The sequence below is a fragment of the Notolabrus celidotus genome, chromosome 6 (genome assembly GCF_009762535.1).
Source record: "Notolabrus celidotus isolate fNotCel1 chromosome 6, fNotCel1.pri, whole genome shotgun sequence".
NCBI lineage: Eukaryota > Metazoa > Chordata > Actinopteri > Labriformes > Labridae > Notolabrus > Notolabrus celidotus.
The window spans coordinates 19,577,554-19,603,649 of NC_048277.1; the positions used below are offsets into that span (position 1 = coordinate 19,577,554).

The 26,096-nt window shown below is 39.3% G+C and overlaps 1 protein-coding gene across 2 annotated transcripts in view; it reads left to right on the plus strand.

The window, feature by feature from the left end:
• Nucleotides 1–568: 568 nt before the first annotated feature.
• Nucleotides 569–26,096, plus strand: part of kcp (kielin cysteine rich BMP regulator) — a 29,745-nt gene continuing 4,217 nt past the window's right edge. The window contains exons 1-39 of one of the 2 annotated variants that reach the window (XM_034686619.1): nt 569–1,095; nt 2,257–2,789; nt 3,112–3,184; nt 3,855–4,159; nt 4,255–4,423; nt 9,782–9,855; nt 9,968–10,037; nt 11,507–11,589; nt 11,674–11,767; nt 11,841–11,920; nt 12,010–12,095; nt 12,270–12,360; nt 13,833–13,932; nt 14,078–14,163; nt 14,715–14,808; nt 14,920–15,069; nt 15,149–15,255; nt 17,374–17,467; nt 17,566–17,739; nt 17,824–17,906; nt 19,495–19,588; nt 19,861–20,043; nt 20,185–20,355; nt 20,477–20,650; nt 20,747–20,829; nt 20,914–21,004; nt 21,791–21,873; nt 21,958–22,131; nt 22,385–22,564; nt 22,655–22,919; nt 23,070–23,152; nt 23,233–23,326; nt 23,398–23,571; nt 23,668–23,750; nt 25,067–25,187; nt 25,267–25,349; nt 25,496–25,595; nt 25,690–25,778; nt 25,965–26,067. In XM_034686619.1, coding sequence (XP_034542510.1) covers nt 999–1,095; nt 2,257–2,789; nt 3,112–3,184; nt 3,855–4,159; nt 4,255–4,423; nt 9,782–9,855; nt 9,968–10,037; nt 11,507–11,589; nt 11,674–11,767; nt 11,841–11,920; nt 12,010–12,095; nt 12,270–12,360; nt 13,833–13,932; nt 14,078–14,163; nt 14,715–14,808; nt 14,920–15,069; nt 15,149–15,255; nt 17,374–17,467; nt 17,566–17,739; nt 17,824–17,906; nt 19,495–19,588; nt 19,861–20,043; nt 20,185–20,355; nt 20,477–20,650; nt 20,747–20,829; nt 20,914–21,004; nt 21,791–21,873; nt 21,958–22,131; nt 22,385–22,564; nt 22,655–22,919; nt 23,070–23,152; nt 23,233–23,326; nt 23,398–23,571; nt 23,668–23,750; nt 25,067–25,187; nt 25,267–25,349; nt 25,496–25,595; nt 25,690–25,778; nt 25,965–26,067 — 5,071 coding nt within the window. In that variant the 5' untranslated portion in view covers nt 569–998. The remainder of the gene's footprint in view (nt 1,096–2,256; nt 2,790–3,111; nt 3,185–3,854; nt 4,160–4,254; nt 4,424–9,781; nt 9,856–9,967; nt 10,038–11,506; nt 11,590–11,673; nt 11,768–11,840; nt 11,921–12,009; nt 12,096–12,269; nt 12,361–13,832; nt 13,933–14,077; nt 14,164–14,714; nt 14,809–14,919; nt 15,070–15,148; nt 15,256–17,373; nt 17,468–17,565; nt 17,740–17,823; nt 17,907–19,494; nt 19,589–19,860; nt 20,044–20,184; nt 20,356–20,476; nt 20,651–20,746; nt 20,830–20,913; nt 21,005–21,790; nt 21,874–21,957; nt 22,132–22,384; nt 22,565–22,654; nt 22,920–23,069; nt 23,153–23,232; nt 23,327–23,397; nt 23,572–23,667; nt 23,751–25,066; nt 25,188–25,266; nt 25,350–25,495; nt 25,596–25,689; nt 25,779–25,964; nt 26,068–26,096) is intronic. The other variant, XR_004631679.1, reaches the window with a different exon arrangement.

The following is a 26,096-nucleotide window of genomic DNA, read 5'->3' on the forward strand; positions in this document are numbered from 1 at the left end:
TTCAACAGATATGGGGGAATCTCCGGTCTGGTACATCCATTGAAAGAACTCTTCACATCACACCAAGAACATGTAAACAAAATGAGAGATATACGCCTTTGTCTTTCAAGGCTGTATCCTATGAGGGTGTTTGAGTTTGAGAAAATCTCTGAGATAATAAACATAGCAGAGATGATAAGAACAACAACATAAGGTAGAAGCCAAGAGTTAGGGAGACAGATGGGAGGTGGAGTTGAGCATGGTGGGATACAAAACTGGCACTTTTCTACAACAGTGAAACATGACTACTTGTGTTTACCCCCACCCTATTCCTCAGATACAAACCCCTCTGCATGGCTCCCCTCCATTTCCCTGACCAGGTTTTAGCTGATTGCCGAGACGGTGGTTTTGGGAATCAACAGCTATGAGCATGCTGAGTTGAGAGGGTTTTTTTCCCCCTCTGACAAAATGAGGGAAAAGAGGGGAAGAAAAGACTCCACTCACTATCTCTCCGGGAATGGAAACTGGCAGAGGCAGAGACAATGGTGACCTCACACGCACTGCACACCTGAACGTTTCTGCGTGCGTGGCTTTTTCCTCCCTCATTCATCAGGAACACAATTCCGAGAAAGTATTGTAATTTTCAAGTGCACTACAGATCATCCTCCTTTTTGATTGTGTTGTAAAAGTGTTGAAGTGATAGATAGCCCCAGGGGTGTGTGTGTGTGTGTGTGTGTGTGTGTGTGTGTGTGTGTGTGTGTGTGTGTGTGTGTGCGTGCGCGCGCGTGTGTTTTTGTGTGTCTGTGAGTGACTGCAGTGAAGTGACGCCCTGCCTGCATCCAGATGTTTCATGTTTCCCTCTCGCGCTCGTTGGAGAGGTCTGCTGCTCGCAGGGGGAAATGGAAGCCTTGTCCAAGGTCCATGTCAACTTAAAGGGTTAAAATGACGATGAGCAGCATGCTTTTTGAGTAAAAACTTTGGATTTTAGTCCCAAGCTTCCGATTTTATGTGTCTGGAGAATGGAGAGCCGCAAACACAGGACGCTCGTGCTGCTGGAGATACTTTGGGTGCTCGCGCTGTCTGTACAGGGTCAAGCTAGTCCAAACCAGGAAAATGGTAGGTTTTTCTTTTCTTATCTGTTCACTTTACTAATTTTTTTTTTGTTTTATTATGTGGGTTAAACCCTCAACCAACAACCATCAAACTGAGTATGCTTGTTGTGGCAAAAAGAACATGTTATTTTGATACATTTACAGCTAAACACAGTGTGAAAGTATGCTAAATAAGTCAAGCAAACATGTTTCCTGCACAAAATTGCATGTCGAAATAAGTCTTTAAATGCTCATTTAGGTGTCAAAAGTGTTTAATAGTATAGAGAATATGTATTGTATAGATTTATCTCAGAATTAAGTTGTCAAACAACATTTCACTGTTGTTGCGGTCATTGTGGAATTGAAGAGTTCATTTTGCAAAAAAACATATCTCCGTTTTTCTTTTCAATATATTTTTATTCTTAAATAAAGATTTCATAATACATAAAAACCCGCAAAGAAAAAACACATAATGCTTAAAGAAAACATTATAAAAACAAAGCAAAACAAGACAAAAAAATTAGAATCTCCGTTTTTATAAATAAAAAAGATAATTCTTTTTAATATAGATTTTCTAATAGAGTTACATTTTTAAGATACCTCTAATTAGTAATGTTATTTTAACTTAGTCAAAGCCACTCAACCTAATTGATTGATAAAACTCAAGCTAGTAATAGAAAAAATATGTTTGGTTTTTTTGGTTTGTTTTTTTAAAGTGAGTTATCTGTTTTTGCAAATAACTCTTCAATTCCTCCGAACAATTGTATATATTTTCAGTCAGTTTGAGCCATAAAAATCTATCCATCTCGTAAATGTTGATGTAGCTTTTTACTGTAGTTCCTTAAATACACTATAGCTATCAGAGAAGTGTTTAAAGATAAACATTTCACTAAAGAGTATGTTGGCTTACAATAACCAATAATGAATTGTGTTCATAATTTGTGAACATACAGAGCTATAACCATTGTAGCTTTAAAGAACTATTACTACCTTTTAATAATTTAATAAAAGAGAGGACGACAGATCCTTGACGGTATCCATGTGATCAGATGATGAATGGCTTCATTCTGATTCCCTTTCATTACAACCCAGAAACCACTGTCATCCTCCATCAGACAGACCCTGACAACAAGCAGTATGGGTGATATTGTGTAACAAGTGTGACTCTGTGTTGTCTCTTTCCTAGTGATTGACCTACTTCTGACACTGAACATGACACACCACATAAACGGAGTCTCCAGGCTGCAGAGTCCTGGAGGTGTGGTGTACAGGATACGTCCCAGAGCCCCTCACCTGACTCTTCCACGTGAATACACTCATATATTGCACTCAAGCATTCAGAGAAGCATGGGGGTGCATTTGGTGGTGCATCAGGCATCAGGCTCCAGTGCTACTCTTTTTTCTCTTTCCACTGCGTCTTCACCCATTCTCCAAATCCTCTCATCCACCCAAAATAAGTCTCTGCATCTGGATTACCAGGCGGGAGAAGGTGCCAAAGGCTTAACCAGCTTTCACTTTCCTGGGAGAAACCCTTTCTCCAGGGATGTGTGGGTACAGTTGGCTGTGAGTCTGGAGACTGAAAGGCTAACATTTTTTGTTGACTGCCAAGAAGCTGTGGTTCTACCAATAAAAGCTGAAGAAAAACTCAACCTGAAGCTGCCTCAAGATGCTGTTGTCACTCTTGCCAGCACCCCAGGAAGGAAAGACAGTAAATTTAGTGTGAGTTTTTTGCACATACAGAATATCATACACTCTTGCTGAAATTGCCATGACTTCACATTTACTTCTATCTGTATTTTTTGAGTGCTTTTTATATGTCTATCATTTTTGAGTGGGTTGCACAGCATTTGATGGATACTATTATGGTCTGTAAACCAAATTATCAATCATTTCTGACCTACGAAAACACGATTGAGGATACAATTGAAGTAGCTTTAATTTCTACACAACAAAACAAATGATCACAAAAACAACACTGCTATTTTCAGTCAACATTATTCATTATGTAGAATACATTTTAAGGAGTTTTCTTTTTTTGCAGGGGTACTTCAAGGTGGCAGAGATATCAATAAGAGCGTATCACAGGCGTCCATGGCTCTGTGACAATGTTACAGGTAAAGAATTAAGCTATACATTTATATTTTGTTTTTAATTTGTTTTTATGATTTCATGTTCTTTTAATGGTTATGACATTTGCACTGACTGTATGGTCTTTTAAATTGCTCTTTATTTTGCACATGTCCTTAGAGACATTGTAAAGCACTTTGTAACATAGATTTTGAAAAGTGCTCTATAAATAAAGATTATTATTATTATTATTATTACTATTATTATTTGAGCACGAAGATTATTCATATTTAGAGCTACTGCTAAAAAAATTAAGAAGACACCATTCCAAAACACTTATAACATTTGATTTGATAATTCAAGTTTTCATTTTCTGTGATATATTGGGATTGTTGCTCAGCTAAGAGCAAACTCATCTGAAAAAGCTATGCACATTGTTAAAGAAATGGTCAAAGCTTATTTCATGACTCTGTCAAGAATCATTCTCAGGCCTTAAACTCAGTTGCAGGACCACCTTGGTTGGTGTGCATCAGATCATATCTTCTGTCCCTCAGGCAGAAATTACCCCAAACAGCCTGTTTGTCCTTTCCTCTGCGTTGGTCTTAATTTCGACTTAATTTTCCCAGGATGTTTGTTTAAGCTTCAAATTTGCTCTTTGGTTGATTTAAGAATTATTCAGGAATCTCCTCTCCCACCAACTGCTGCTTCTCTTTCCAGACGCTCATCCTCCACCTCAGTACGCTAACACTCATAGCTCAGATTCTTGGACTGACAGCAGTCCAATGATCCAGCAGGATGCAGCTCCCAGTAAACCTCAAGCAAACCAAAGGTCAGCAGCCCAAACCCACTATTATCCCCATGACATCCAGAGTGACCAGCTGCAGAGAGGTGTAGTGCTGGGGCCCCCAGGATCTCCTCAAGGGGTAAAGTCTGTTTCACAGGCACAGAAAGATGACAGGCTGAGGAAGCTGGAGAGGAGGCTTGAAGAGCTGGCTCTAATGCTGGACATGGTCAAAACGCAGGTATGTATGTCATTAAGAATGTATGAATTAGTCTCTTAAAGGAGTTTCAAGTGTTTTGAAATGATGTGACATGGTTTCAATTTGTTTTTCTACAGAATGCAGATCTACAGTCTCGTGTGCAGTACCTGGAGGAATGTGAATGTGTGAGACGCCGGTGTGAGTGGGAGGGGCGTGAAGTCGAGGATGGTCAAAGCTGGCAAACTGACCTAAACACTGTTTGTACATGCAAATCTGGAGAGGTCACATGCCAAGCTACTATCAAAGGTAACTCCAACTAAGCTACTTGTACGTTTCTCTATCTTGCTCATGTTATCCTCTGTATGCCACACAAATACCAAAACACAAAGTTAAAGGGATATTTCAGCTTTTTTGAAGTGGGGTCGTATGTGTTACACTAGTGCTCCTGCTAGACACAATGAGTGTCGGTGAGCTCTTCCCCTTTAATGAGAAAATTCCCAGATGACTGGCAGGCAAGCTAGGTTACAATTCTCTGCGGACGGGGACACCTATTTCGCGTAATTTTGCTAAAGTTAAGAAAATATGGTCCAGGCACTCATCACAGTGCAAATGCATGCACCGGTAGAAAACATTAGAGCTATTCATTTTGCTGTCAGAAACCCCCTTTGTTTTGTCACTATTTTCGGACGCACCTCGCAGACCTGTGTTCTTCCGCTGCATGAGCACGGATCCACGCCGATCAGCTGTTTGGAACAACAAGCATGTAGCAGGATCAAGTAGCGGTATCGGTCTTTAGAGTGAATTAAACTCACTTTTCTGCAAGTTTATAAGACGGTATGTACTTGTCTTTATCCTGGCTGTTCAAACAAGCAAACCTCCTGTAAGGCATGCAGATGACATATCCTCTCACAAACCCTTGTCTGTCTGCTCTCTGTCAAAGTGGAGGAGTATCTTTCATCTTGATCTCTGACCTTGCCTGGTTTCACTGCTTCTGTCCCTCCAACACCAAAGAAACCAGTGTATCACACATACAGCAGACTGGTATTTTTTTATGCAAGGAAGAGAAAAGTAGAGTATGTTGTTGATACATAGAGTTGTGGCAAATTTTCTTTTAATGACTTTAGCTGCAGTTTCTACAGGATGCAGCTCATTACCTGATTTCCTCTAAATATCGTAAAAACCATGTATTATCATTATTATAAAGATGTGTTTATGGTACTGAGGATGTGTGTTTATCCATTGAGTAGCCTTTTATCTATCTACGTTTTAACTCTGGCTTTCCAAACTAACAAAATAACTATCAGCCTCAGCAGTTATGTGTTTTAAGTAATCAGCAAAATGTTAGAATGCTGACCTGCTTACCTAACTAGAGAAAATACTTAGATTATATCCAAACATGAGTGTTAGCATTGCAATCATGAGCATGTTATGTTGGTATAAAGCACTAATGTGCCAGTGAGTGTAGCCTCTTGGGGACAGTAGCGTGGATGTAGATTCTTGATCTTTGATGTTTAGCTTGTGGCGTAAGTGGCTCTCCCAGTTTCATCTGTGGTAGGGTTTCTTTGTCTTCTTTGTGAAGATTTCCTTATTGCATGTTCTGTTGCCCAGTAGGTCTCCAGTGCTTCTCAAAAGCTTAAGAGGGGTCATAATCATAAATGAAAACAAAGGTTTTAAAACCCTTTTTGTTTGGTGTCTTGATAGCATAGTTTTCTCTTAGTACCTACTACTCTTGGCATTTTCTTTACATTTGTTTGGTTTTATAATGCCTCACTAATCTAGTACATTTAAAAAGGCAGGAAAAGCATATTTTGAGAAATACATTATTTTACAAGTCAGATTAGAAGAATGATACCAATGTCATTTGTGCAGTTCTTCGGTACATCTGTCATGTTCAACCTCTGACAAAAATAGACCTAGTCAAAAATAACCTTCTGATGTCTTCACAACTCAGTTATGAGTAGCGAACCATTTAAGCTTGACAAAATAGTTATTCGATTTATATCATGATACATATCGATATCGACTGATATGAAAAAAATTATCCTAATCTTGGATATTTCCCCATATCGCCCAGCCCTATATAGGGTACATTTTTCTAACCTTTAGACTGGATTAGGCAGGCTGTTTCCTCTTGTTTCCAGTCTTTAACTAAATGTAAAACTCCTGGCTGAAGCTACATGTGTAACAGACAGGTATCAATCATCTCTTCTAACTCTGAACAATGTGAATGACTACATTTCTCAAAACAATAATCCATGCCTTTAATGTGACTGATTTAGTCTGTAGACCACTCTTGTGACTGGTTGTTATTAGCTCATGATTTAGCTCTGGAACATTACTTGGCCTGCTTCATTGGCTGAGACCAATAGCAGTGCTATGCTTTAATTTTCCCCTTGTTAGTGTTGGCTTTTGGCATCTCTGTGGGATTGAAGGCTGAGTAAGAGGCATGTGTCCCCCCTCCCCACTTCTAAGCATGCTGGGTTTCTCAAACTAGAGAACTGCTGTGAAGAGGTGCAGCTGCTGGCCGTGCATGACAGGATGACTCTTGTATGGGACAAAAGCAATGCTTGAATGGTCTATCAGAGCAGGACTGGATGTGACACACAAGTCATCATGCTGTTATGCCAGCTCCTCAAAAGAAAGAGCAACATATGGCTTCCTAACACGTCAGATGACAGGAAGCAGCATTACAAGGTAAAAGTGAAAATAGCAATATCAAACCAGCCCACAGTCAACAGTTTGATGCTTGGGTGAAGAACCATTTGATTGTTTTATGATTCATTAATGGCGAGTACGCTCTTTACCATGACAGCAAACACATGCCTATCAACCCCTGACAGGAAAGAGGCAACACTTGCAAAGCTGTGATTGGTCAGTTTTCAATTTCTGTCAATCAGTATTTGTTTCTGCAGTTTAGATCCATGCTTGATTTCACTATTACAATCAGGGGCGTCGTAGTGGGGGGAAAAGTGGGACTGACTACCTAGGGCCCATGTTGGGAGGGGGGCCCTTAATGGGCCTGAAATAAAATGTGTTTTCTACTATGCTTTTGTTTTGTTTTGTTATAACTGCAAAAAGATAAATAAACAAACATTCAGAATTCCTTTATGGAATTTCTTTCCAGCTCCGTGATGTGCGTCTCATGCCTAAAGTGGGGAATTGTCATATTTTCATAGCATCAATGTGGCTGAATCTGATTGATAGTAAACTGTAGTTTTTTCGAGATGTATTTGACTTCATGAGGTTAGATTATACCAAATAATGCCCCCTTGTTGTTATTGAACAAGTCACTTCACTTCAAATAGTCTTGTTTAAAGATGTGGACAGTCTGAAGGTCAATATTGTGCAGTTACATTTGGAGAAATTCTAAAAAATACATAAAATAATAATAGTTATATGTAGCTTAGATCATATAGTCCAGTTGTTCTCAAAGTGGGGTCCTGGGACCCCTGGGGGTCCGCGAACCATAGCGTGCGGGTCCGTGAAGTAATTTGAATACATTTCTAATAAATTAGAAAATTAGGGTTAGGGTTATGATCAGGGTTAGGGTTAGGGTTAGGGTTATGATTAGGCTCACTCTCGATGCAAGCCGGCTCTTCTGATTCACTATAAAGCATCGGCTCTCAGAGACGCAGCTTTTGATCATGACACATCACTAATGTACTTAATCTGTGTTACAATTATGAGGGGGTCCTTAGACTATTTTCTCACCTGGCTCCAAAAAGTTTGAGAACCCCTGATATAGTCATCTACACTTTGCAAAGTGTAAGCAGCAGACTATAAAGCCATTGTAATTATAAGTTAAAGTTTTGAAATTAAACCTAAGATATAGCGTTTGGGTGTAGAACACTGATGCACCATAGTCCATTTTATGATTTGTAAGTTAGGTATTTAAGCAAAATTCCCCTTGTATTCCCCTTTTTCTCAAAACACTGTTTTGAGGTTTTGTTTCAAGCCTCACTGGTTCAGTGGCTGTCTCCTTGGCTCTGCGCCCAACACCTGTCCCAATCTTGGCCATCAGGCCCGCTGCCATGAGTACCCCAAGGCAGTCTGCTATGTGCCCAATTGTGCTTCCTGTTTCACATAGGCACAGAGTCTAGCTTCTGAAAACACTGTAATATGCCATGGCTGGTAAACATCAGATTACTGCCAGAAAAACAGAGGAACAACATACTTTTTTACAGCTTTTCCCATGATGAGAGATTGTACAGTCAGTGGTTACTTTTGTACTTAACATATCTCTTTGAGCCCATGGAAATAAGAAGGACATAATGATAGCTCAAATGACTGATGCTCAAATAGACATGACAAAGACTGCCTACAATGTATGTGGTTTGGGTTCAAAAACTTTAAGTTACACTGTCTACGGTAATCAGGGTGATTCACAAGTTTCCAGGTCTTTGTTTTGCCATTGGCATGTTTGTTTTTAGAGCCAGATGTGATCATATTTAGACAAGAGGATAAATAAGCAGCATGGTAATATGATAGAATATAATCAACAACCTTGACAATGAACTTAGCCTGAAAATGTTAACTGAGATGAGAGAGATAGTGTCACCGAAACATTGGCTTCACTTCGCAGATCCAGAGGCTACATCCATTTTCCTTATTTCCTCAAGGCTCATTTAGGCTTCAATCTTTCTCTCTTTTCCTAAGTTGTCTCCGCACTCCATCAGTTATGTAAACTTTGTTCTCTCTTGCTCAATGTTTTTTTCCACCATCAATGGAACACACATGTGCACATACCAGCCCACTGTCCCCTCTCACCCCCATTGACTGTCCTCTCTGTCACCGGCTTTGCCTTTTTTCTCATCTTCCTTTTAATTTTTCCTGTATGTAGACTAGACTACTTTAGATGATAGACACTCGCAGACTCACACTCGCACACACACATACACACTTTGATCTCCTGCTTGCTTGGCTTGCTAAAGGAAATGCCTGTTGGCTGCGGGCACAGTGGGCTACCTCACTAGCCTCTCTCGCACTGTGTGATTATCGCCCTCTCTCACCAACAAACACATTGTCTCTGTCCTTTAGAGGGTCGTCATTAAAATAATTATCTCCTGACATGTCCAGAGTCATCAAAAATAGTCTCTGATGAGGTATCTGACAGCCTTCAATGAAAAATGTACATTGTTTTCAGTGTTGGGTACTCTCTTTGCCATTAATAACCCTCTTTGTCATCAAAACAGACACATAATTAAGTTGCAATGGCAATGATGTCATATGTTTTGCAGGGGATCCTCCAAACTGATTCCCTATCCAGTTTTCTCCCTGTTTCTCTTACAATAAATCTCTTTCAGTGTTAACAGACTTGCCGGTTGCAGTCTTAAATTGCTGGAAGGCTGCAGGCACTTGTGGTTATAGTAACGGCCCATAAAAAATAGTGTGTAAGAGAGCAAGCATGTGTATACAGCATCAAAACCATGCTGTTCTGTCATTACTGGGAATAGAGCAGAGCCAGATGTTCCACAGTGACCTAGACAAGAGAAAAGGTGAAGAAAACCTGCATCCAGAGGGACCAGCTGAACATTTTCAAACTTATTGACATTCGTCTTTTCATAGTTATTAGTTTACACTCTAAATTCTCAATCACTTAAAATATGAGAACACACGCTTAAGCTATAAAATGCATATGCACTTCAACCTCTGTCTTATTTTCAGGGTGTGATCTGGATGGTAAAATTCATAATGTGTCCCACAGCCCTCTAGATGGCTGCCAGACATGTACATGTAAGGTGAGTGTTTTACAAACATGTGCATTAATGCAAACATATTAGTCAAGCCTCAAGAGATGGTGGTCCTCTGTTCAGAATTAATCTCCCCTTTGTATCTTTTCCTGTCTGTCAGGGGGGGAACAGGGAATGCGCTCCCCTCCCCTGCCCTGCTTCAGAAGGAGGCTGCTCCCAGCGATGCAGAGGTAAGAACATAGGAGGTGTATTTAAGGTCTCTCCTCAAGAAGCTCTCTCACATTTTGACACATTTGGAAAGTAAAGACTTAATGTTCTTCCAAATAAAATTATATTGGGATTGTTTGTACACTGAGACTGCAGTTACAAAAGATCTTCATAAAGCATTATTTTAACTTTATTTGTTATGTAAAACAAACAAGACATTTGAGTGGTAAAAAAAAATGTTTGTTATGCAGTCTTTATTAGTACAGTGTGTTGGCAGCTTAATACTTACCAGAGAACTAAATCTCAGCCAGGGGTGCATTTTTTAAGGCAAGACAAGTTTATTTATAAAGCACCATTCATACAAAGAGCAATTCAAAGTGCTTTACAGAGTTAAAAACAAAAACCAGAACAGTACAAATCAACAAAAACATACAGCAAACACTTCAAACATTTACAATTTATATGCGGCCAGTTATGTTTGATCTACTCTCTCTCTCTCTCTCTCTCTCTCTCTCTCTCTCTCTCTCTCTCTCTCTCTCTCTCTCTCTCTCTCTCTCTCTCTCTCTCTCTCTCTCTGTGTACTCATGTAACTTAACTACATAGTAATTAGTGTTGGGTCTTATTATTTATCTAGATTAGGAGGGATTATTATAAATAATCATCCCCCTTCACTGCTCTGAAGTCTTTAACTTGCAGAGTCTTACTGTCCCACCGGACACAGAATCACAACTGATCTTGTCTTAACCAAAATGAACCTTTAATTATTCGATTAACCTCAGAACTTCTTCCCAAGGATTAAGACTCATACATTGAGTCTTTTCTGTGTCGAGTCCCAAAGCTGGCTCAGACCTCTTGACACCCTCGCAGGATGCCTGTATGCCCAACATTTAATTGTAGATCCAAAATCAAGTTAATTCCATAACGCCATACCTTGTCAGAAAATACCCAATTTAAAATATGACATTAAACAAACATAAGCATGAAAACATAAAATATGTTAAAATCTAAGATCAAGAAAGAAAGAAAGTTAAATTAGTTGCGAAACTTAGTTAAAACTCAGTTTGTTAAGAGGAATTCAAAGTTTGTAGTGACAGAAATAAAAACTAAGGTTTAAAAACGGGTTTGCATCCATTATTGAGCAGTGTAAGCAGCTAAAAAGAGGAACGTTTTTAGTCTTGATTTAAAAGTGGTCAGAGTCGGGGCTTGTCTAATACTATGGGAGGTTATTCCAGGTCTGTGCTGCATAATAACAAAATGTACCTAAATTAAAGGATAAAACTGGCATTTATATATATATATATATATATATATATATATATATATATATATATATATACTGAATTCATTTTTATTTTATTTATTAAAAAGCAAAAGAAGAAAAATGGAGAAAGAGATTATTTTCAAGTTTATCTTGACTTCTATTTGAAAATTATCCACCAAAAGCCAGTGTCATCATAAACCCCAAAAAGTCAAATGTAAAATGTGTTTGCAGGCTGTGTCTATTCTGGTGTTAAGTACGAACACGGAGCCGAGTGGAGGCCAGTAGAGAATCCTTGTGATGTCTGCTCCTGTTTGGTGAGTCTAATACTGCCAGTTTTACCATCCATCGCCTTCATCTTTATCCTTCTCTTCATTGATATTGTTCTCTTCTCACACCAGGAGGGTCAAGTGCGCTGTGAGAGGGAGAAGTGCAACACTCCATGTAAAAACCCAGCTGCTCCTCCACCCAATACATGCTGTCCACTTTGTCAAGGTGGGATCTTTGAGTCAGTATAGAAACATGTGAGTGTTCAGTGCCATGCAGAGACACCTTTTCTGTTTTACAGGATGTGGTGTGAATGGTCATGACTTTCCTAATGGAGCTTTGATCCCCACTGGTGACCAGTGTCAGGAGTGTACATGTGTGGTAAGCCACATATCATCATTGTGAACATTACATTGTTAGAAATAGTTTTTATTTGGAGGTTTTATCTTTGGAATATATTTTTCTTGCAGAATGGAAATGTGGTTTGTTCACCCCTTCCTTGTCCTGACTTGTCTTGTCGAGCCCCTGTGCATCGAGCTGGAGACTGTTGCCCAAGGTAACCCACCTACCTTATCTCACCCATGTCGTTCTCAAACCTGCATTTGTGATTTTCTTACTCTCTTATTTTGGTTCTGCAGGTAATATATGTGTAAGAAAGCACACGTTTAAGTGCAAGTGGGAGACTGTTTAGATGTATTACTTGATTTTCTAGTGTTTGTGTTGTGTGCAGGTGTGAGCAGTGTGAATATGAGTCAAAAGTGTATGTGGATGGACAAAAGTTCCCCTCCAGGACAGACCCCTGCCTCCACTGCCGCTGCTCTGTGAGTTCAGTTGGGCTTTTTTTTTATGTAATGAGAACTTGACTAGACTCAAAACGTTTTCTTTAGGTTTCATTTCTCAGGTGGTGAGAGAAAACCTATCAAAACCTGATGCACTTTCAGAGGACTGTTAATTACAAATGGGACGAACGAATCAGTATTGTGGATTTAGGGACATCTAGTGGTTAGGTTGTAGATTGTAAAACTTATTCATAACCATTTCTGCAACAGTAATAAAGAGTAGCAGAAATTCTGATGTTAGTGTCGTTAGTCGTAAAAACCAAACAATCGTTTCCCCGTAGTTTTTACACCATTGAGTATTAAATCCCATTTCTGCAAACTGAATATCGCTGGTGTTTTAAGTGTGCTAATAGTGTTATTTTTGTTGTGGAAATGTTTTTAAGAGTATTTTGATTTCATTTGATGTCTTTATTTCGAACATGTAAAAGTAAAATAGAAAACAAACAACAACAAAAAACATACAAGTAGAAAAGAAGAAATAGTTATACAAAAGAAACAAAATCAATCAGTTCCATTAGCAAGCAGTGAAACATTTTACTTTACATGTGCGAAAAGGAGTAGGAAGAAGTTAAAACTTATCTAATCCTACCCCTTTATTCACCATTTTCTGTCATTATACTAGTGCACTCCCACAAGTCAAATCTTCATATTTACAACGACAATCAAAAGTAAACCTCTCGTGATTCTCAACACTTATCCTCCTTCTTGTACCTCATGAAAATCATTTCTTTATACCTCTTCCTGAACTGGATTACGTTCTGACATTGCTGTAGCTCCATATTGAGTCTGTTCCACAGTTTTACACCACAGATGGAAATACAAAAACTTCTCCTTGTGGTCCAAACACTCACCATCTTTAATCTTAACTTCCCTCTTAAGTTATAACCCCCCTCTCTTTCAAAGAACAATCTTTGGATATTTCCTTGAAGGAGATTTTTCGCATGGCCTATAACATATATTATATGCTAGGATAACATATATTGGTCTTGTTTAAGTTCCCTTAATAATTCTCCAGGTGCACCAGTAATTTAGCTCTGTGGTTAAAGTCTCATATATAGAAGCCATGGTCCTCATCACATGGTTTCTGGTTCAACTTACTGTTTTGACTCTTTGCTCCATGTTTTTGCTAATGCTCTACTTCTCACATTTCCTTACTCTCTTCAGGTGACCTATCTAATAAAGTATGAAATGCCCAAAATATAACCTAAAAATATTTGAACACCACATTTTCCATAAAAATGTTGTATTTTGTCTGTACTGCAAGTTCTGCAAGTTACATATTGGTAAAAAATAAACACATTAAAAATCATATTTTTAGTAATCTCATATCAGTTGATATTAAGATCTGTAGCATGTATTTGTCAAACTTGAGTTGATATGTTAAAGTTTTGTAAATGGTAAAAATCTATTTATGAATTGAGAGTGACCATTTCAGTTTCTTATCTACCTGTTAGGCAGGCGAAGTGTCTTGTGAGCATTTCGATTCATCTTGCCCCACACCACGTTGCAGCCATCCAGCTAAACGCAAAGGAGAGTGTTGTCCCACATGTGACGGTTAGTTTACCTGTTAATCTACCAAAAATATATCGTTTCCTACAACCACTGAAATTATTTTGAACTATTAGCATGCTGCCTTCAGAATTTCCTTTTACTGTTCACCCTTCAGAAAACATTTTTAGAATTTGTATATTTTCCCCAGCCTGTGAGTATGACAGGAGGGTGTATGCTGATGGGAAAGTGTTCAACCCTGCTGGAAGTGGACCCTGCCTGCAGTGCAGGTGTAAGGTAAGTGTATATAGAAGAGAAGACGGTGATGAGACTTTGAGTCTGTTGTTGTTCAAAACGTGTTCAGTCTAATGACCTCTCAAAAAGGATAAATGTCTTAAGGTCTTATAAATTGTCTCGTGTTTTCAGAAATAGTGACTCTTTGAAGCTGCTGCTGCTTTTATTTTTTCATTGAACATGGAAAAAACACAACACAGAACATTCCTTGACAACATCACAGAAAATGTATGACAGTGCGAGGAAAAAGAAAAAAAAAACAAAGAGAAAGAAAACACATTGGGGCCTAGAAAGCGGAATAAAACTAATGAGTGGAAAATAATTAAGTGGATAATTAAGAAATTGTAGCACAGTGCACAGTTCCCTTTAGTTAAAGAGATATGTTGCTATAGGTAGCCATCTCTTCACAAAGATATCAGACCGTAATTGTAATTGAGCAGTTAAAGCCTCCATTCCATACACCTCCCTCAGCATCTGTGTCCACTGTACTGCTGCTGCTTTTTAAATGCTCATATGAACTGTAAAACACTAAATGATCATTTTGTCTGTTACAGGGTGGAACTGTTATCTGCCGTGAAGAGAAATGCCCCCCTGCTCAATGCCCCAACCCAATTATAGATCCACATCTCTGCTGTCCAATTTGTAAAGGTAATAACACACACAAAAAATGCACAGGAATGAACACATATGCATCTACACAGAGACACAGGGATACATACAGCTCATTAAAAATGTATAACAACTCCCTTTTTATTGTAGTTTGTGTGTTGGAGGGGGTGGAATATGAAGACGGCGCTAACTGGCAACCTGAGGGTCCCTGCTCCAGATGCACCTGTTTGAACGGAGAGACTGTGTGCACACACACACAGTGCCCCCCCACAGAGTGCCTGCATCCCACCAAGTTGGCTGGTAGGTATTTGAATGTGAGTTTTCTTCGACCACATGTAATCTGCACCCTGACACACACACTGTCTCGTTTCTGCCTCAGGCTCCTGTTGTGCTGTGTGTGAAAGCTGCACCTATAACCACCGTATCTATAGCAACGGCCAGAGGTTTGCAAGCCCTGACCAGCCCTGTCGCATCTGCACCTGTCAGGTAGGCATGTCTCCTGTGACTCACACACTAAATAGAGCTGTTGTCCTAAAAATCATGCAGATAAGGCGTCTTTTCGGGGTAGATAATCCCCCCCCTGAAAAGACCCTGCTTTGGGGTAGTACTTTTTAAAGGTCCTGGGACTTTCAGTCAGACATAACGGTGTTTGTGGAATTTACACAGTTGTTGAAACACAGAGGGAGTTCCTGGGAATGCATACTAGTTTAGTTTATTTATTAAGATTTCAAAATATTATTTGATTTTTTTTTTCTCCATACATCACTGGCCTGATTTGCACTATCTACCAGGGACTTCAGCCCGCAGTTGAAATGCAGACAACAATGGGGGCACAGGAACCTTTTAGTTCCTGGGAAAGTAGTTCTGGGGGCTAAAAGACCCTGGAAATCTTGGTCGAAATGCACCTATACGGTGCCTTGCAAAAGTATTTATCCCCCTTGAACTTTTACACATTTTGTCCTGTTACAAGCACAAACTTAAATTTATTTTTTGGGGATTTTATGTGATAGACCAACACAAAGTAGCACATAATTGTGAGGTGGAAGGAAAATGACACTTGGAGTTAAAGATTTTTTACAAATAAAAAACTGAAAAGTGTGGCGTGCATATGTATTCACCTCACTGAGTCAATACTTTGTTGAACCACCTTTTGCTGCAGTTACTGCTGCAAGTCTTTTGGGGTTTGTCTCTCCCACCTTTGCACATCTAAAGACAACATTTTTTGCCCATATTTCTTTACAAAACAGCTCCAGTTCAGTCATATTGGATGGAGAGAGTTTGTGAACAGCAATTTTGAAGTCTTGCCACATATTCTCAATAGGATTCAGGTCTGGACTTTGACTGGGCCATTCTAACACATGAATATGGTTTTATTTAAACCGCTCCTTTGTAGCTCTGGCTGTGTGTTTAGGTTTGTTGTCCTGCTGGAAGGTGAACCTCCACCCCAGTCTCAAGTCTTTTGCAGCCTCCAGTAGGTTTACTTCCAGGATGGCCCTGTATTTAGCTCCCTGCTGAAGAAAAGTCTCCCCAAAGCATGATGCTGCCACCACCATGTTTCTCGGTGGAGATTGTGTTCAGGTTGATGCGCAGTGTTCGGTTTCTGCCACATATAACGTTTTGCATGTAGGCCAAAAAGTTCAGTTTTGGTCTCATCTGGCCAGAGCACCTTCTTCCACATGTTTGCTGTGTCCCTACATAGCTTGTGGCAAACTTTAAATGGGAATTCTTATTGCTTTCTTTCAATAATGGCAATCTTCCATAAAAGCCAGATTTGTGGAGTGCACAACTAATAGTTGTCCTGTGGACAGATCCTCCCACCTGAGCTGTGGATCTCTGCAGCTCCTCCAGAGTTACCATGGGCCTCTTGGCTGCCTGTCAGTGTAGGAGTGAGGCCATGTCTTGGTAGGTTTGCAGTTGTGCCATACGCTTTCCATTTTCAGATGATGGATTGAAGAGTGCTCCGTGAGATGTTCAAAGCTTGAGATATATTTATATAACCTAACCCTGCTTTAAACTTCTCCACAACTTTACCCCTGACCTGTCTGGTGTGTTTCTTAGTCTCCATGATGCTGTTTGTTCACTGATGTTCTCTAACAAACTTCTGAGGCCTCCATAGAACAGCTGTGTTCATACTGAGAGTGAAGTACACAAAGGTAGACTCTATATTTACTAATGAGGTGAATTCTGAAGGCAGTTGGTTGCACTGAATTGTATTTAGGTGTATCAGAATAAAGGGGGTGAATACTTATTCACGCCACACTTTTCAGATTTTTATTTATAAAACATTGTGAACACCATGTATCATTTTCCTTCCACTTCACAATTCTGTACTACTTTGTGTTGGTCTATCACATAAAATCCTAATAACATTTATTTAAGTTTTTGCTTGTAACATGACAAAATGTGTAGAAGTTCAAGAGGGATGGATCCTTCTGCAAGGCACTGTATGGGGCCCTGGTTAGACTGGTATTTGTGTAGAGGCTACAGTCCTTTTCAAAGCGGTCACTGATTCAACATCTCTTCAGATGTCTTATCTCTTCTTATCTAATAATATCTAATAAAGGTTAAAACCCTCAAAGTAATTTTAACTTCTCTTCTCCTCAGCATGGCAGTGTGGAGTGTGAAAGGAGGCCCTGTCCTCCTCTTAACTGCTCCAACTCATACACACCGCCTGGAGAGTGCTGCCCCAAATGTCCAGGTATCCAAAATCTTAATAAATTAATCAATGAATCAAATGGTACACTTTTTCAGAATTAAGTTATCTTACCTTAACCTTTATGTTTGCATTGTTCTTAGACTGCTCATTTGAAAACCGCGTCTTTGTGGATGGAGAGGCTTTCCCTAACCCAGTGAGTGTGTGTGAGGAGTGTAAGTGTGTGAGCGGCACAATCGACTGTCACCACACACAGTGTCCTCATCCTCACTGTAACGCACCTCTGCCTGGAACATGCTGTCAGAACAACTGCAATGGTGAGGAGTTATGAATTTTTCTAATCCATTTCCTATCAATAAAAAGGATGAATCTGACAATGACATACCACTCTTCTCTGTTAGGCTGCAGCTATGCTGGAAAAGAGTATCCCAACGGACAGGAGTTTCCACATCCCACTGACTCGTGCAGGACATGCAACTGTCTAGTAAGAATAACATCAAATCCTCCTCCACATGCAGAGCTGATATCTGTAGTCTTCTTGAAGCAGGTTTTTCTTTCAATCAGTACACTGCAAAAAATGGTAGCTTAAATAAAGGGTAAAAAAAACTTAATTTAAGTTGAAGATTTCTTAAAACTAGTGAAATTATCTGTCCATGCAGCAAGTTAATTTTACTTGATAAGAAATCTTAAAATGAGATGGTTAAATCTAAAAATAAGCAGGCTCTGAAAAGTATTAAAAATGATTGAAAAAAGTAGAGTATGCTGATTTTTAGCTCAAACTACTTGAAAACAAACTTCCTACAGGACAGTTATAAGTGAAATATACTGAATATAAGCAAATCTCATTTGTTTATTTTGTGTACTTAATTTGAGCAAATTAAGGCCTGGGGACAAGAAAAAAACACCAATTTAAGTAAAAAATGACTCACTATTAGAAAACTATGATTATGCTGTTTCTTGATATAAGCTGGCTCATCTTAAAATAAACCGTAATCCATCCATCCTATATGTTTTACATCCTCCTAAATGTTTACCTGTAGGAGTCGATTCCCAATACGCAAATTCTGGAATATTTATTCCAATGTAGCGAAAAACTGTTTATCTTTAAAGTGTTATAAAGGATGCTTGAAAAAACTTTTAACTACTGTTACTCAATTATACTCATCATGCTCAACCACATATTCATAAACAGGTATCCATACACATCATATTCATATTTTGTACTTTTGAATTCTGTTGATGTAATAACTGTATTTTGTATATTCTTATGTTATTTTATTTTTAGTATCAACTATTGTCTTTACATGTGTCAATTCAGTATTTTTTTATTCATTTTTGATATTAGAACACTATTTGGGCGGAGGCTTCAAATAAGCTCTCTGAGTTTTCTGTCTCTTTCTGCACAGTATATTATTTATCTTTGCTCTTTTTTTGTGTGTATTTTCTTTTAATTGTGCAAATAAATAAACATAAAGAAAACATAAACATCTTAAAACTAAAATCTTTAAACCAGATCTTATTCTTAGAATATACCTCTTAAATGTTTCTACAGAAACCACAACAGCAAGCTGGATTACTGCAACATTTAATACAAATTCAGGATTAACAACATATAAAATCAAGAACATTTTTAATAGTGGCTCAGGGTTGATGCATACTTCATTTCAAACAGTCTTTAGAGCCAAACCAAAACTAATATATTACCATACAGGGGAACTATGAGCAATCAATAATATACAAGCTGAACTGTGACTTGAATAGATGCCTTATGTGTTATTCTTAAATAAAGCAACTTGAAGCTGTTACTCAATCTTGAAACAAGTTTTATTTTGATGAGACTTTAGGTGAGACAACCAATGTAGCTTATTTTATTCACTCAGCTTAAGACTCCCTGACTAATTGAGGAAAAAAAAAGACATGTTCATAATCAATTTAAGATTCAACCATACAAACAAAGATTAAAAACGAGTAAATAACTCTAAAAACAAGGTAATTCATCTAACATGTCTCAATCTAAGAATTAAAATCTTGGCAAGTGCCGAATTATTTGCAGTGTATCGTGTTTGTTTCAGAATGGTAACGTCCAGTGTCTGATGAGGAGGTGTCCACCGCTGCCGTGTTCCAACCCAAATGTGCTGCCTGGAGACTGCTGCCCTCAGTGTCCAGGTAAGAGTTACAAATAGAGGGCGGAAATATCTTTAGTATTGTTGCACTGCATGAAAGCAGTGGTGTTCAAACTGTGACTGCTGAGGGGGCAGCCGTGAGGCTCTACGTTATGTGAAAGAGACAGATGCATGCCAGTGCTCCAGTTTCGAAAATGATGATTTGGCTCTAACCCTCTGTGGTTTCCATAATGTCAATTTTTGAAATCATCCCATGATCAACATAAATTATAAAGTGATTTAATGGAGGCATCCTTTTCATTGATTTTCCTTCAGCTCCTCCATCCGACTGCGTGTATGAACATCGACCCTACAGACACACTGAGCGTTTCTACCACCCGACTGACAGCTGTCGATCATGTGTCTGCACAGACGGGAGTGTTCACTGTCAACGAAAGCCCTGCACCTTCGCTTCATGCTCTCACCCCATCACGCAGGAGTGCTGCCGGACATGTGAAGGTAATGCTTCTTGGGTTCAGCTTAGTAACTGATGATTCAGGAAAAATAATCAATGCATTTGTAGTTGTTAGGCCAAAAAAATCTCAGAAAATTGAACACAGGTGCTCTGCCTCAAAGGATGTGACTCATTTCCCTTTCCAGGCTGCCTCTATGACAGTAGAGAGCGAGCTAATGGAGATACTTGGGATGATCCGTCAGACTCATGTGCTGCGTGTGCTTGTCGTGAGGGCTCTGTGCGATGTGAGAGGAAGCGCTGTCCTCCAGTAAACTGCAAACACCCTGTGCAGAGGCAGTGCTGCATGTCTTGCGATGGTGAGTGAAGAAACTTTGAAGAAATACATTTCTCAATTAATGAAGATGATCAACAGATCTTTTATCAGGAAATATTTTCTGGAAGGCTATAACAAAGATGTCTTAAATGTTCTACTTCCAGGCTGCATGTTTCATGGTAAAGAATATCCTGATGGCACAGAGTTTGGTGATGACAAAGACCCCTGTAGTGTGTGTTATTGTTACGGAGGGGAGGTTGTCTGCACAAAGATACCCTGTTATGGAGACTGCAGCCATCCTTACAAACCACCTGGACAATGCTGTGGAGAATGTGAACGTATGTCAGTTCAAATCTTATCATTTTTTCATATTCTCAGTTTTGGTTTGTTCATATTTTCCTTACAAATACACAAACATAACCTTTGTTCAATAGGCTGCTTCTATAACAACGCAGTCCTCACAAATGGGCAGTCAGTCCGTGACCCAGGAAACCTCTGCTCAGAATGTACCTGCCAGGTAGCATGAGCACACACATATTCACATACACACCTTCTCGCTGATTAGCCTTCTTAGACAACATGTTATGCTTATCCCTGACAGAGTGGCTCAGTGCGATGCGTGAGGAAGTCATGTCCAGCAGCCCTCTGCCCTCACCCTGTCACCAATGCCTGCGGCTGCTCCATCTGTGAAGGTAAGCAGCTCACACACTGCGAAAACTGAAATCTAAGTAAGATTGAATATCACAGATAAGGGTGAAATTTGCTTATTTTTTGCCTGATAAGATAGTTTTTGTGACTAAGCAGTTTTTATGTTAGTGTTTCACTTGTTTTGAGTGTTTTGGTCCTAAATAATCTCAGTAAGTTATTACAGCTTGTTACTGAGATTTTATGACCTATATTGAGTAATACATGCTTGAAACTAGAATAACAACTGTTACAAAGCTGTTTCATCAACACTCACAAGCATAAAACTGCTTATTCAAAGTAATAATTTTGTATTTCAAGAATGAAATAAGAAATTACTCCTTCGACACAATTGTATCTCTTTACACAATTAAAACAAATGACAGTCAAATGTAATCCACTGGGTTTTTTATCAGTGAAACAATGGAAAACATGTGCTATTATATATATTAGTACAGTTGGCACAGTACTTTAAACTTACACTTAATATTTAAACATTTAACATTTCAAACTGAAATTATTACATTCAGATAAGTTATTCCAAATGACAAGGCAGACATGTTATGTTAAGGTATTTCTGGGTTCCTTGAGGTTAGATGTTTTTACTTGTTTTGGAAAGTCTTCACAAGCCAAATTTTCTTGTTCTGTGGGCAGATAATTTTGCTTAGTTTAAGTAATATACCCCCAATTTTTGTTGTTTTTGTCTTGTTTTTGAAGGCTAGCTTTTTGCAGTGCAATATAATAAGTTGTTGTCAAGTATCACCAATGAATCATTTCGCTTTCTCTCTGTGAAGGTTGTCGATTCCAAGGTGTGACCTATGTTGATGGACAGACGGTCTCAGGAGGAGAGGGTGGATGCCAGGACTGCACATGCTCAGTAAGTAGGGGAGGGGCTATAAATGAGGTATGGGGGCCACTGACTTGCTGCTAACAAACTTGTCTGTTTTGTCTGTCTCCACAGAGAGGAGAAGTGGTGTGTGCAAAGCGAAGATGTCCCACTGTATCATGCTCACACCCTGCACTCGATGGTTGCACATGTGGAGTGTGTGACGGATGCAACTTTAACGGACGAGGCTGTTTTAACGGAGAGCGCTTCCCACACCCAACAGACCGCTGCCAGCTTTGCTCCTGTCTGGTAGTTTCACACATACATTTTAATTTAACACTCATTAAAAAACATCAGGATTATATGTACCTTCATTAACATCCCCTGACCTTTTATAAAACTTAATCACAAGCTCTTAACTTGTTATTTAAATACATGTAGCATGACTAACACTGAACTACTGCTCCTTCATCTGTTTGTCTTCAGAGAACTACAGATGAGAATGCAAAAAGAAATTTGTCAATCTCATTTTTTGTATATGTGTGTGTGCTTTTGTGTGCAGAATGGTGGTGTGGTGTGTACACGTGCGTCTTGTCCCAGTGTGTCCTGTGTGCGTCCAGTGACCCTGCCTGGTGAGTGCTGTCCTGTCTGCACAGGGATTTGTCATCATCAAGGGAGAGAATATCAATCAGGCTCATCCTTCACATCACCGTCTGATCCGTGCTCATCATGCTCCTGTCTGGTTAGTGTGACAAGGATAAAAACAAAAGAATGACCCAAACTAAAATTACCTCAGTAATTCTAACCCCCTTTTTTGCTTTCTTTCGGTTAGAATGAAGTTGTGAACTGTCAGAGGAGACCTTGTCCAGTCCAGTGCTCCCATCCAGTCCCTTCAGATTCCTGCTGCCCCGTCTGTGACTCCTGCCTGTACGAGGGTGTCGTCCACTCTCACAGTCACACCTTCAAATCCTCCTCCAACCCCTGCCGGCGCTGCACCTGTGTCAGAGGCACAGTCACCTGTGTGCCCCTGGTCTGCCCTCCAACTTCCTGCTTTCGACCAGTTACCAAACCAGGACAGTGCTGCCCTGAGTGCACAGGTATGTCTACACTGTTTGTGTACATTTTATTTGAAGGGTTACATATGATTGCTGAAATATGTTTTAACTTATATGTCATACTTTCTATCTATAAAGACTTAATTGATTCATCTTTCAATGTTTTCCCAATTTGTCTGTCTTTTCTCTCAGTGTGTACACTTGCAGGACAGGAGTTCAGTGACGGGCAGACATGGACCCTGAGCTCAAATCACTGCTCCACCTGCACTTGCCAGGTCTGACTCCTCCATTTCTTCTCTTTCTTCATATTAGCAGTTGTCCTTCTGTTTGAGTGCTTAAACACTGTGTCTTGTAGGCAGGTGAGGTGCAGTGTGTATCTCCTCAGTGTCCCAAACTGCCTTGCATGCATCAGGTGACTGATCCAGGAGCCTGCTGTCCTCGCTGCAGAGGTAAACACAGCTTATTATTAGAAGTCATAAGAGGAAAAAGTTCTGCCATTGACTTGATATTGTTTCCTCAGGTTGCATGTATGGAGGAGAGGAGCATACTGAGGGCAGCAGCTGGTTTGCAGACTCCACCCCATGTATGACGTGCATGTGTGTCGACGGAGTGACCACCTGCTCTGAGGTGCGCTGTTTGTCTCCCTGCATGAACTTCATCGATGTGCCTGGGGAGTGTTGCCCTGTCTGTGCTGGTAAGAAAAATGGGCTTCACTTTGACAGCTTTTTATTTACACCAGGAAGCTTCAAGCTCTTGATGTTTCAAATGTTTTTATGATTGTTTTTGACAGACTGTGTATTTGAGGGCCAAGTGTATGGACCAGGTGACAGCTTCCATCCAGCTGGTGACCCCTGTCAGATCTGCACATGTGAGGTACAATACACTGTCACCTGACTACTGGAAACCAGGACAACTTTTTTTTTTTACTTTCTTTTTATTTCAATTTCAGGTTTACAAAAGGGAAAAAAGAAATACATTTAAAAACAAGTAATAATAAAATAAAGGGAGGTTGTTCCAGGCCATTCACTAGTACAAAACAATATCATCTACACAGATGAAGGGTTACAAACTCTGATGTATGAGTTCAATTTTTTTCCAGTATTTCACACTGTCATCAGCTCGTAGTCTTAAGAAGAAGGTGAGTTTTTCCATGGAATAAGCTCTTCCCAGTAAGAATGGATGAGAAACCAGAACATTTGTGTATTAAACAAAGCGACTGTGTCAATTTTGTCTTAATTGATCAATCTTTCTGTGCGTAAAACACCGAAAAACAAATGTCAAGCAAGTCTAACGATTTAAAATTGCTGATCTCACCAGTCCAAAACCAAAACACAATCAATTCCAATTTTATTAAACACAGAAAAAAATCCTTACATTTTACAATCTTAAAGGTTATGTAAATTACCTTTTGGATTGATTTTTAAATTGTAAAAATTACTCGTTAATCACCTCTTGCTAATCCCTTTATAATGAACTGATAAAAACTTCTTTTTTTTTTTTTTTAATACTCTATTTTTCAAACATTTTTTAGCATTCAGGATACACAACAGCTCTGATGCACTGTATTTTTACCAGTCATGGAAAGGAAAGAGTAAAAACCTAAAGTAGAATAATAAATATAATAGAAATAAATTAAAATGAATGTAAAATAATAACAGTAACAATAATAACAATAACAACCACAACACTAATAATAGTAATAATACTACTAATAATAATAGTTATTATAATATTATATATAAAAAATAATAATGGTAATGAATTAGAAGGAAGTAGCTACAGTTGTATGTTCTATCTATACAGGTCACAGAGCAACAAAAACAATAGTATTAACAGTAACAGTTTGGGGGGAGATGCATATGCTTCGCCAGAAACTACAGCAATAACAACATTGTTAACATAGGTCAAAGTATATCAAAATGTAAGTTAGGTTATAACCTCTGTGTATGAGATATGTATTCCATTTTTCCCAGAAAGTCTCATATCTGTCCCTCTGCAGTCTTAGTTTGTAAGTCATATGCTCCATACTTTGAATGTTTATCACGATGTCTATCCATTGATTAGTAGTGGGTGGATCCCTACTGATAAAAGCATTTTAACGATAGGTAGGAAAGTGCAGAGGTTATGGTTCAGGAAGTATTACTACTGAACGCAGCAGCTGTAATCCAACCTCTGTTATTACATCACAGGTGATGCCAGATGGAGAGCAGCACCTGAGGTGTTACAGAAAACAGTGTCCAAGTCTGGTCGACTGTCCCAAGAGCAACATCTTGTTCTCGGGACCTGACTCCTGCTGTCCTGTCTGTGCACGTCAGTACCAATCTGCATTTTGTGATGGGCTCTTTGGTATATTTCCTCCTAACTCTGTGACATCCATTTGTATTTACAGAGCCTCTCAGTAACTGCACCGCTGCACTGATCGGCAATGAAGTCTTGGCGACTGATGATCCTTGTTTTACCTGCCAGTGCATGGTATGACAGCTACAATATGATTATTCAGGAGTGTCAGTCATGTGAATTTCTGTTTAACATCTTGACACCTTGTAAGTTGATGAAACCACAACAAACTAAGTGATTCTGTGCCGCACAGTGAAACAGTGTCTGTGTCTGTGATTCAGGACCTGACATGGACCTGCTTACACCAGAACTGCCCCCCAATCACTTGCCCTTTTAATGAACAGTTCACCCCTCCAGACTCGTGCTGCCCTGTGTGTAAAGGTGACACAACACCTTTTTTCTGTTTTCCTCTGCCTTTTAAATTATGAGTAATGTCTCTGCATACATTGTGATGGCTCTTTTGTGTTTCATGCAGATTGTGTGATTGAGGGCCAAAACAGACGTGTGATCAACGGCAGCAGATGGACAGACAGTGATGACGACTGTGTCACGTGTACTTGTAATGTAAATCTTCAAGAGATACTTGCACAAATAACATTTGCACAACAATTTTCAAGACAATGTATCAGCTCAAGACGTTAGAGTGGAGGTGAAAGAGTAAAAACTTTGGAGCAACTTAAAGAAGGCTTTAAAATTACTTTTGAGTTATTGATCATAGGAATCTAAGAGATGTTTGTGTTTCCTCTTCAGCTGGGTTACATTGAGTGCAGCATTGAAGAATGTCTCCCTGCTGTCTGCCTGAATGGACAGAAACAAGTGAAAATTCAAGGGAAATGCTGCCACGAATGCCAAGGTACAACTGCCAGCTAGTCCAAAGAGCAT